Below are 12,120 nucleotides of genomic sequence, written 5' to 3'. Positions count from 1 at the left end.
TTAAGTCTAGGCCTAGTAGTTTTCATAACATATTTTATCTAATCATTACAATTTTTTCAAATTCACATAGAACATAAATAAACAATTCAAAGTAATAATAATATTAAAGAAATATATTCTAATAATATTTTATTTAATTTTCAAGTTTTATTTCAACTCATCTTATCTCATCTCGCCTTATCTGTGAAAATAAATGAGACTAAAAGCATTTTGGACATTACAAGAATTCTTCAAATTTTCAAAAATTCTCATAATTTTATTCTCAAACATAATTTAAATATAAGACACTTTTCAATTTCAAAATTTTAATTTTTTCATCTAATTATTACCTAATCATTATTCAAACACAAAAATTAATATAAATTTTACAAACTTCAAAACAAAATATAAAAATCAATACAATTTTTACAAATCTTAAAATAGAACTAATATTAAAAAATATATATTCAAACATTTTTTTAATTTTATAATATTTTTATTCAACTTTTTTTCTATCATTTTTCAAAACCCAATAAAATATTTTTAATGAATTCATTTCACTACTATTTACAAAATTATGAAATGCTCCAAATGTCCAAACATGCCCTAAATAATTGGGATTTATTAGATGCATTCTTTTTACTCCAATCCATCTATTTATAACCATTTCTCTAGATATCTCTTTAACAATCCAATCTTTCCTACTAGCTTTATCCATATTCTTTGAAGTTCTATGTATGAAAATGTTTTCTGTTTCCACCCAAAACAGTTTTCCTTGATGCAAACTTAAATTCAAAGGAATTTTTTTATTTTAATGAAAAAAAAAAAAAAAAAAAAAAGGCTAGGTGGAGGCAGCTGGAGGTGGCTTTCCTACCTAGGTGTGATCATAGTTGTACCCCATTTGCTGAGAACCGGACAAGAGAAATTCAAAGGAACTTATTACCCTTTAAGCCTAGCCCAAGTAATTCCAAATATCTTGAGATTCAAAGAGGCAGCAACATGCATGTGCAATTTTGAGGAGATTTCTGAAGATTCCATGCATGCAGGGGTATGGCCAGCATATATATATATATTGCAGAACACTACCTAAATGATACTGAAAGTGAAACTAAAGTGGGAAAAAAGATAGTTGTGCCAATTGCAATAGTCACTCACTTGTGCCACTGGCTCATTTGTTGAAACATGGAGATATCATGGAGATGATGATGATCATGCAATGGATTCTTGACTTTGAGTGGGATTTTTGAGTGACCACTTTACAGTAAGGTGACCGACTCAAGCTGGTTTGAAAATCTCATGAGTAGGGCAGGGTTTTGGGTGTGTGCCACAGTGCCTGTTGTCATGTGGAAATAATGTTGTCATGTGGAAATAATGCTGACCTAACCTTTTAGTACTGGTAGTACAATACTACAATGTTGAAAGTTGACCTAATCTCCAAGATTGTGACAAGACAAAAATGACTTATATATATGATCAGCTATAAAATGAGTTAAAAGTATTTCATCTTATTTTATTTTATTTTATTATTATAATTTTTTTAATTTTTTTACGTAAAATATAATAAAGAATTTAATTTTTTTAAATCTTAAAATAATAATAATATTAAAAAAAATATTTTAATAATATTTTATTTAACTTTTAACTTTTATTTTAACTCATTTCATTTCAACTCAATATCCAAACGAGACCAAATCTACTCATAAAGCTTTGCTAATCCAAACTACATACAATGTCTTGTAGTAAAGGCTCGTTTGGATTTAGAAAATATTTCATTTCATTCTTTTTCATCTTATTATTACAACTTTTTCAAATTCTCAAATAAAATATAATAAAAAATTTAATTTTTTCAAATCTCAATTCAACTTTTTCATATTCTAAAATAATAATAATATTAAAAAATAATATTCTAATAATATTTTTTTTAACTTTTATCTTTTATCTTTTATCTAAAATCATATCATCTCATATCTGAATCTAAATCAATTCTTTCTGATTGGATGTTCTGATATCTTTTTAGCAATGGAAGTTATTAAATAGTAAAGATTATTGAAAACCATCAAGAGTGGTGGCTCAATAATCTTTACGCTACTCTTGGTTTGGCATCTACTAATTCCTGTATTCATTGAAATTCCTTAGTAAGGACCCTCTTGTTCCGTTTCTGGTGAGTAGAGTGCTACCATGATTACGTCAGTTAGGGGAGCATCTATGAATTATGATCGCCTCTTCCAACCCTTTTACGCTAACAAAAATACATATTGGTGAGATTTCATGCATCACACCTCTAATTACAATAATGAATTATTAATAGGGTATTGTGGAATTAATTATTAAACAAGTCTCAAACCAACACAAGAGGGTGAGATGAGCTGAAAGTTGAATAAAATATTATTAAAATATATATTTTTAATATTATTTTTGTTTTGAGATTTAAAAAAATAGAATTGTTTATTTTATTTGGTGTAAAAATTTAAAAAAATTGTAAGGATTAAATAAGATGAGATTAGTTGAAATGAGTTGAGAAAACAAACGAGACTTTTTTATTTATTTATATGTGAGTAATGGAAAACCTTACAAACTTAGCTTGAGCAGAGAGAAGAGCCAAAAACCAGTGATTAATTATAAGATTCGTGGTTTGCAAACTGATCTTTTAAGTTTATTAAAAAATAGAATAATTTTAGCTAATATTCTTATCCCATGACTTTCATCGCACTATGTACATGTGAAACTTTTTATCAACTTTGAATCATCTCTTTTTTTTTTTTTTTTTTTTTGAAGAAAAATTTAAAAGTTGATGGATAATGTCACGTCATTATAGTAGGGTAAGAGTGTATTATGTAGAATTTTTTTTAAAAATAACTACCTATAAATAAATTATATCCGTTAAGAACAATACATCTCTTCTTGTTTTTCAAATATATCTCTTCAACAATGTAAAGAAAAGATTCTTTTCTCAAACTTTTTTATTCCAATGTTTTGTTCGTCGTATAAGTTTTTAAATGAGTTATGCTACATAAAGTCAGTATAAACATATTATTTGTCGTGGGACTCATTACAGTTTGAAAAAAAAAAAATCAAAACACCTTTAATTTTTTTATGCTAACTGATGTAAAATGCTTCCTTATCAGTAGAATTTATTGCATTTCTTAATTTTGATTAAAATAATTTATGTCCAAACCATTACACACACCCATATAAAAAAAATATTAGTTTCATGCATTTAGGTTGGTTTGATTACACAAAATCAAACTATCTCATCTCATATAATCATTACAATCTTTTCAAACTCTTGTACAAAATATAATAAACAATTCAATTTTTTTTAAATTCTAAAATAAAAATAATATTATAATAATATTTTATTTAACTTTTAACAAAACATCTCATCTGATCCGAACTGCATAACCCAATGAGGCTTAAGGTATATATAGAGAGGAAACTCATGTGTGGTTTTGGGGAATTATGAAAAATTGAACTCCTCTCCTCCACATAATTCACATACCTATTGGGGAATTATGGTTTTGGGGAAACTCCTTTTTGCACCTTTCTTTAGTTTATTGTGTGTGAGAGCTAGTTTCTTGCAAGACTTTCTATGCAACCAATACAAGCAAAGAAGCAAGAAATATTTACAGATGTTGTGGCTGATATCAACCCACATCAGAGTAAGATAAAGGGTTAATATGATCAGGGCGGCTGGCCTGTATATTATAATGCCAAAATGTGTACTGGATGGTGCACTATCTAAGGAACTTGACAGCTTGACTTGGCGTGGCTCTAGAACACAGTACAGTACTCATGGTGATGATCCACCTCAGGAATCCATAATCCACATTCTAGAGCTCAGATAATCATGTCATAATCAACCTTACCTAATTTGAGTTTTTAAGCAGCTGCCAATCATTCATCCACACTATGCCATTCCTATTGCACATCAATAGAAAAATAAAAAATAAAAAATAAAAAATTAAGAAACCTTATCAGCATTTGTTTTTTCTATGTTCTCATCAAATTAAGAACCAGCTCGTCATGGCATATCTTCTTTACTTGCTTCTTATCTTCTAAGCCCCTTTTCACCCCACTTTAGAGATTTAGAAGAGGAGAGCACCTCACTTTTTTTTCTTTTTTTTTTCTTTTAATCATGGGTTTTTTTTGAGGTATTTTCTTTTTGAATAGTATTACTTATACTTACAGTTTTACTTACAAGCCTCTTTTTTTTTTAATAATGAGTTTTTTTTTAGGAATTTTCTTTTTGAGTAGTGCTACATGTATTTATAGTTTTACTTACACTTTTACTTACAAGACTATTTTGAATTTCAAATTTTATAATTTTTAACGTATCAATAACTGATATGTGAATAAGTAAGTTTTTCTTAAATACATTTAACATTTTTCTTTCTTTTTTGTGTTTTTCTCCAAAATTTATGGTAAAGCAAGAGAAGGATAGCAAAGCTATGCCATTTATTTATTGGTTTGAGAAAAATAAACTTATTCCCCTACTTAGATAGATATGCATATGCTCGATCGACCACTTATTTTGAGAATCACGTGTGGGTTCCAACTTGAAGACTTCCAAAGTCCAAAAGCATCTCCATTAGACTACCAAGATTTTGCTAATCCTAGAAGATTTGCCACCTTTCTAAACTTAACCCAATAATTTTTTTTTTCAATGTTTTGTGTGTCTATATACTTGGCTTACTAAACCATTTTTTCCTAATCAAACATGGATTAAAGTAAATCGAGAATACAAGAGGAAGGGGTGGAGTTCATGCACGCGCCGCTTCGAAAGTCTCGGGCACGATTTGTTACGCGTATTTCTTGAGTGATCTTAGTTTGAAAATATAAGAACCAAATTTTCATCCCAAATTCATCAGTAAAAGTTACAAGTTGAGATCAAAACCCTGTAGTAAGAACCAGAGAAAGAATCAAGAAAGGGAAAGGGTGGCGGCATTTGATAGTTGGGGGGAGGTGTTCACAATAAAGGAGCATTTGATTCGTCCCTTGGTATGACTTCAAAAGATCAAGTCCATAGCCTTTGAGAGCTAGCTTGTGGTGTAAAATCCAAGTAAAGAATAATTTACACACAAATGGTACCCAATTTATGAGCCAAAACTAAATCCACTTGCACAAAAAAATTAACAAAAATACAAAAGTATGGGGCGGTGACCGATATTTTTCATGATGTTGATAAGAGTAAAAGCAGAGTGATAATCTTGCAGGAGAGATCATTGAGAGTTTAAATAAGAGAACTGTTATATATACAAATAGATTATATAAACTAAACCCACAAACTGATGTGGTTTCATGAAATCCGTTAGATATTAAAAGTAACTTTATAATCTGATGTACCATATCAAGAAATATCAGTTTGTAAGTTTATTTTCGTGACTAAAACATTTTCCTTTAAATAATTGTTCTGAAAAATATATCATAATCTTTGAAATATTGATTTCAATCATAGATTAGATTTCATTATTTGGTTCACAGACACATACACTGCTGAGGAAAACATGATTAATAAATATTTTGTAAGCCAAGACGAGGAGCAAAGGGTATCTATTGCCTATATTATCTTTTTAAGCGTTTTCTTTCCTCATATTAAGCCATATCAGCCTTTCTCTTCATTAATTTTATTATAATTATTCAAGAATTTTTGTTTTATTACAAGATTTTAGTTATTTCTCATTTAATTTCATGTCTTACATGACCATATAAAAATTTAAAATAATTTGATAAGTACTGGAATTTTGAATTCGAAAACTCCGTCTTTCTTTCATTTATAATATTTTATTTTTTTTATCTGTATTATTTGGATTATGATAGGCTTACTACTTCATTCCACTCATTTATTATTCCCTTTTTAATTTTTTTTTACTTAATGGTTAAGAAAGTGACTATTAATGAAGTTGTATAATTTTTTAATTTTTTTTAATGATTAAGGATGTTAAAAAAAATACTTAAAAGAAAATAATAAAAAAATAAAAGTTTCAAATACATTGTAGAGTAGTAAATGAGTGATAGGAGGTAGTAAGCCTATTGTTAACGTCGTATTTCGCACGCATTTGAGCCAAGTTCCAACAACTCAGGTCTTTAGAACTAGGCCTATGAAAATAGAGAAGACAATTGGGAGAGGGTGACTTTGGGGCTAGGGAGTTTCCGATACCAAAGTCAGTAAAATCTCTTGGAAGTTTGTAAATAAGTAAGAGAGTTTAGAGATCAGAGAGCGTTTTTCGTACTTGAGACTTGCTATTTATACTCTAAGTCTAAGGGGACATATTGTATTTGCTCCCATGGAGTCTGTGTCATTCATACTGCTCATTTTGTCGGAGTCCTTTAATGCTGTGTAGCTCTACAACGATGTCATTAATGTGACGTATAGCTCGGGTAGTGATATAATTAATTTGGCATGATTTCCCGATTTGCCTCACCCTGCTGGCATCCTTGGTAGTTCGTTGATGCCTTTTATGTCATAGGATTCGAAGGTCTCCCGTACTTTCTGCCCAATACGTGAACAAGTACTCGAGAGCAAGACACTATTCGATGGGTCTCCAGGTCGGCAAGTCTCATCCTCCTTCAGCACGCTCCCTCATGTAGGTGGCGTCTAGAGGAGCCTACTTGTTTTGGACTGGACCTTTGCTTCTTGTCCCCTTCGTTTCCCTTCTCAAGCCCACTGAAAAATGTGACGGAGGGATATGGTCCAAATTATTGAATACTAAAAGATTAATTCTCAAGAAAGAAAAAGGAGACTAATCGCACAGGGAGATATGTCCACACACAGAGGACACATCACCCTTCTTGCTAAGACTAATGGTGTCATGGTCATAAACACGCCAGTGATGAAAATACTAGGCCTCAAAGATTATACCATACACTCGATTAAGGTTGCGTTTAAATAGTGAGATAATCTCAAATATTTTGTAAAAAATAGTGAAAAAATAATGATAAAATATTAAATAATAATAAATAATAGTAAAAAATAATATCCACCACCCAAACGGAGCATAAAAAAAGAAGTTATTCCGTGCCAGGGATTAGACGAATCGATTCACGACAGACGATCATGAGAATATTCACCAACCACGAAAGGAGCCCCTTACATATTCTAATTCACAAAAGATTAGATATACAATCAATTCCAAACAAAAACTTTCTGCTCTTTTTTCAATAGTTTGTTTTGCTGCCTCCGGTACAAATATCGAATCGAGATCCCCTCCTCTCATCTACCATACAACAAATCCATTCCTCATGAAACCCAAAGAATAACTTATCAAAAAGCTCATTCACGGTGCTCTTACATGGCCCTCAACCGGGTCAGCCCATGTCCATGGAATGTGCAAACCATACTTTGAAGGGCTATGAACCCAGTTTGTTGAAAGCATCGAGCAAGAGGGCCTGAGCCAGCATATTCAAGCTCAGCAAGCCCTTTGAGGAACAAAGTCCGACTAATCTTGAAGATGTACAAGCCTTCCACAAGAAGTTTTCTGCAAATATAGGCTACATTCTGTATATGGGCAAACCTCTGGTACACTATGGAAAATTCCCATCGGCAATTACTGGGACTTCTTAGCCTTTTTCTCTTTGGCTGCAGCTTTAGCAGCAGATTTGGCTAGGGTGGTAGGTTTGAGAACACTTTTAGGGTTGAATGCCTTTCGGATCTTGAAAGCAGCCCATGCAGTGCCTATAACATGGCCTGCAGCATCAAGCCCTTCACTTGTTGCCTGACCTGCTTGCTCCCCATACCTGCAAGACAAACATTTTGCAAATTCCAACTCGTAATGGTTAGAGAAGCAGAATGACCTACCTACCAGTGTCTTATAACATCACTAAATCTGAAAAAAAGGCCATAAAGACTAGGTCTGGATTGGGAAAATTAGTTGAAAATGAGAACCTAATTATTAGTTACTGATATAACAAAGTTCTGGAAGTAACGCACTGTCAACATCACCAAAGCATGAATGCAAGAAAACAAACTTAAATTGCTAGTCTTTTTTTTTTCTCAAGCTCAAATCATTACGGCATCAATGAATGTATTTTTATGAGCTTTTACATGCTGTTTTACTCAATTTTTTTGGGCATCCACTGAATTTACCTGTGGGAGACGAGTTCAGTTGTCACAGTGGATGATGTTGACAAGACATGTTTTCCAGCTACTTCAACAGCATCGCAGATTTTGCCTATTTGTAAGAAATTAGAAACATGTTTCTAAATCACAACCAAAAAGAAATAAACATGTTCGATAAAGGAGATTTGAATACAGATGTTTTGCCTCAGCAATAAATTTACTATAAAAAAGAAATTACCAACAAAAGCTTAGATATCAGATCTTAATATCAACACTGAACAAACTCATTGGCTAATTATTCATCCCAAACCCGTAACACAGTGAAATGAAGCTTGAGTATGTAATTTTGCCCACTTCGAGGGGGAATATCCTCCAGAACACTTAGAGAGAAACTGAGAGAAATTGAAGGAAATTGTATTCAAAATAACCGTTCTGATGCTTCTTACACATTCTGAGGATACTAGTAGCTAAGGAATTCACTCCGCGGCATTCCCAGAGTTCCATCCAATGGAATCACAGTATCTCATAACAGAAAAGGGTAAAATGGTAATAAGAGTTTATCTAAGATTCTAATGGCTCAATAAGGCCTTACAACTGAAAAGAAAGAAAAGAAACAGATAACTGGGCTAGAGCCCACCAACGTAACTCCAGGCCTTCTTCACTGCAATCACCAACTCAGCCTTCCATGCCCTGGCCCACATCAAGCCCATTAGCCTTTTATGCCCATTAGGCCCTTCAAACGTGTGACAAAACCCTCAAGGGTTGGCTCAAGTGGTAAGGCCTTGGGCTTGGGGATATGCTCCCCCCAGGTCTAAGGTTTAAATCCCCTTGGGTGCAAATAATCTTTATGGGCCATCGGATTGAGCACTTTTCCCCTTGAATTACCTGAGGTGCACTTGCAGGAAACTCCTTGCCGAGAGCCTGTGCACCCACGGGAATAATCTGTTCCTAGACACCCGGTGCCAATAATAAATAAATAAATATTCATTCCATACTCTTCTGTTTTTTCTATGGGGATTTTGGGGGGGGGGGGGGGGATCCAGTGCACATTTGAATGGGATATTATCCTTTATTCTTTTTAAAGAGCTTATTAGTTTCTAATTTGGGAGTCTTATTAAAAAGGATATATCCACAAGCCTAAAATTCCTAGGACATTGTACTGGCGAGTGTTTCAAAATTCCACGAGGGGACCTTGCCACATGTACTGTTCAAAACCTCTTATAAGTTGGATTATGGAGTCTTAAGTATTTCAGTACTTTTGTTCTTTGGGAAATGCTAGGGTGACCTTTGGTTGCCAGCTCACTCGCCTCCTGTCTTCTATCTCTTACTCCTTTCCTTACCCTTATCTCTTTCTAAGCATTACCCTTATCTCCTCTACTAGCACTTAATGTTAGACTGTCCAAAACCAAAGAGAAAGGAAAGGATTTCTAGCGGCTCCTTCTGTTGCCGACACAAAAAGGATCCCTTCCCCTTATTTTAAAGAGAGGTTGAAAGCATGACCTATTATTTGCACACAAAACTATCTATATAGCTCCACTCTTACTTACCAATAATCATCACCTCCAAGTAATTTAAACCCATCCAACCAACCTTTCAGAAGTCATTCAATTGAGAAGACAAAAGGATCTAAAAAACACATTGACCCTCAATTATTGATCTGTCTTCTTCCTGCTTGCTTCTTCATATCTACCCCTGAGGAGCAGGTCAATGCCCAGGGGTCGCCTAAGGCAGTGGATTTTTTACCTACAATTCTATCTTTTAAGTTTTTTTCCACATTTTCTTTTATAATCTTAAATCTTCCATTCTATCCATCCCTGATCTTGCTGATTGCACCTTTCATTCTCAATGAAGAGGCAAGTATTTAGCTGAAAAATCTTTCACTTGACATACATATTCTATTAACTTATTTCTTCAAAACATCATCTTATTGTGTAGCAGCCCCTGCTACACACGCATTTCTATCTCTCTCTACAGTTAAAACATACTTTTCCCCGTCCACATGCATCATGCGGGCCATTCTGCTTGCAGGCTGGTATTCAAAGAGGAAGGAAGGATGACAATATCCCAAATTAATCTCATAGTTATAGATCATATCTTATAATTAATGTAAATGCCATTCAGGAATATCTGCTAATATGTTAACATTAAAGATCAAGGGCTTGAGATGATCAACATACTGAACCCATCCAGGGATGCAAGCACAATCTCCCCAGGCATTAGGCTGAAAAATTTCTTGCCTACTTTTGAATTTGCTACCGAACTTGTAAGAAATCCAGAGACTTTAACAACCCCAGAGAGGACGCCATTTGCAACTTTCTCCGTCATTTTGCTCACCCTCTTAACCCTACATATTGTCAGACCAACAATGTTCAAACGTTAGCTAAAAATTTATTGCCAATGCAATGATAAGAAATCACTTTCAATTTAGAGAACTCTTATTGAACCTTTTAAAAAAACTCGCTAACTAGTTATGTCATGACTCCCATTTTCATTTCAAGTATGCGCCATCTAAATTCTAAATCACTAAACTATCATTAAGGAAAACAAAAGACTAATGTTAAAGCAACACCACAAAGAGGAATAAATTAATTTTAATTTTTGTTTCTCCGTACCTTCTAATCCGCTTTAAGGTTTTGGGATCAATCTCCGAATTGGAGCGCGGCTTCACCCTTTTTTTCATAACCTCATTTCCCAATTTCAACCTCTCCACTGTGACATCCCCACACCACAATATCCCCTTGATCAGCTTACCTGAACCCGCCGCGATCATCTTAGCGGCAGTCCCACTGTAGTCCTCCACATTTGGAGCCAGCGTCGTCCAGTAAGCGGCGCACTGCTTCTCCATAAGTTCCTTCCTCTCCGTCTTCATATCCGCAGGCGAAATCTCTTTCGCCACTGACCCATCCAATGCATCCCCTTTCTTAATCTTCGCATTCTCCGAAACCTTATGCATCGAGAAGCTACTGTAACTGTGCAAAATCCCATCCAACTTCCTAACCAAGTACTCTTGCTCCTTGGACGCAATCGTCAACCCGTAATTCAACAGATCGTCAGAATCCTTTCCATAACGCTTGTCTTCCTCGTCGCTCGAGTCGGACCCAGATCCATGTTCCTTGGGGGCGCGGAACGAGAAGAAGTAATGCGAGTCGTCGAGCTTGACGACGGCCTCATCCTTGGCCAGCGGCCATTGGATCTCTTCAGCAATGCGGGCGAGTACGACAACGGCGTTGTCCCCCTGCCGTATACGTACGATAGTGAGTTCGCCACAGGCGAGCTCGACGCTGTAGTGCTTGTCGATTAGGTTGAGAATGGCACTGGGGATCCTGATCAGGACCTCCTCGGTGGCCTCAGGCGGGGCCGAGGGTGAACAGTAGCTGTTAGAGTTAGGGTTTTGGGGGTAATCAGGGGGGTCGAGAAAGAGGTTCTCGACGAGGTCTCGCATGTCGATGGAGGGGTAGAGATTGTAGGAAGGGGACGAAGGAGTAGGGTGAGAGGGAGCGTCGGGATTTGATTGGATGACATCGGGGTAGAGTGGGGTTTTGTGGTTTGGATCTTGGGAAGCCATTGTTGGTGGTGCTTTATCGTCACGAAGAAATGACTGATGGAGTCGGGGGGGAAACTTGGAAGAGAGGGATGCTGAGGACGAAAAGGAAACGTGGCGTAACGAAGTAGGGTCCCCGTGAGTCGTGTGTCCATTTTTTTTAACTGTTTCGGGCACTTCCCGCCCGCGCATCGAGTAACGATTTCCAGATTATTAATTTAAAATAATACCACCGAACTATTGAAAAATTACATGTCCCCTCGGTTAACGGATCGTTTAGAAATTCAGCCCAATTCATTTTATCTTATTATTATATTTTTTAAAATTTTCACATAAAATATCATAAATAATTCAATATTTTTAAATTTTAAAATAATATTCTAATAATATTTTATTAAATTTATTTAAAATCATCTCAACTCATCTCTAAATCTAAACAAACCCTAATGAAAAACACAAATACCAACATAAAGAATTTTAAAAATTAAAAATCTAAATAAAAGGTAAATAAAAAATAGGACAACACTAAGCTCATCTTAACTTA

At 34.5% G+C, this 12,120-nt stretch overlaps 1 protein-coding gene across 1 annotated transcript; it reads right to left on the bottom strand.

Moving 5' to 3' along the window:
* Window positions 1-6,978: 6,978 nt before the first annotated feature.
* Window positions 6,979-11,704, bottom strand: LOC121262462 (protein EARLY-RESPONSIVE TO DEHYDRATION 7, chloroplastic-like). Its single transcript, XM_041164944.1, has 4 exons — window positions 10,648-11,704; window positions 10,213-10,379; window positions 8,063-8,147; window positions 6,979-7,713 (listed from the first exon to the last, which is right to left on the bottom strand). The coding sequence occupies exons 1-4, from the start codon at window positions 11,598-11,600 to the stop codon at window positions 7,524-7,526; spliced, it is 1,395 nt and encodes a 464-aa protein (XP_041020878.1). The 5' UTR covers window positions 11,601-11,704; the 3' UTR covers window positions 6,979-7,523.
* Window positions 11,705-12,120: the final 416 nt, after the last annotated feature.

Source organism: Juglans microcarpa x Juglans regia, chromosome 4S, assembly GCF_004785595.1.
Source record: "Juglans microcarpa x Juglans regia isolate MS1-56 chromosome 4S, Jm3101_v1.0, whole genome shotgun sequence".
In the NCBI taxonomy this organism is placed as follows: domain Eukaryota; kingdom Viridiplantae; phylum Streptophyta; class Magnoliopsida; order Fagales; family Juglandaceae; genus Juglans; species Juglans microcarpa x Juglans regia.
Note: the sequence above shows the minus strand (reverse complement) of the source record. Positions and strands in the feature narration are given on the sequence as shown.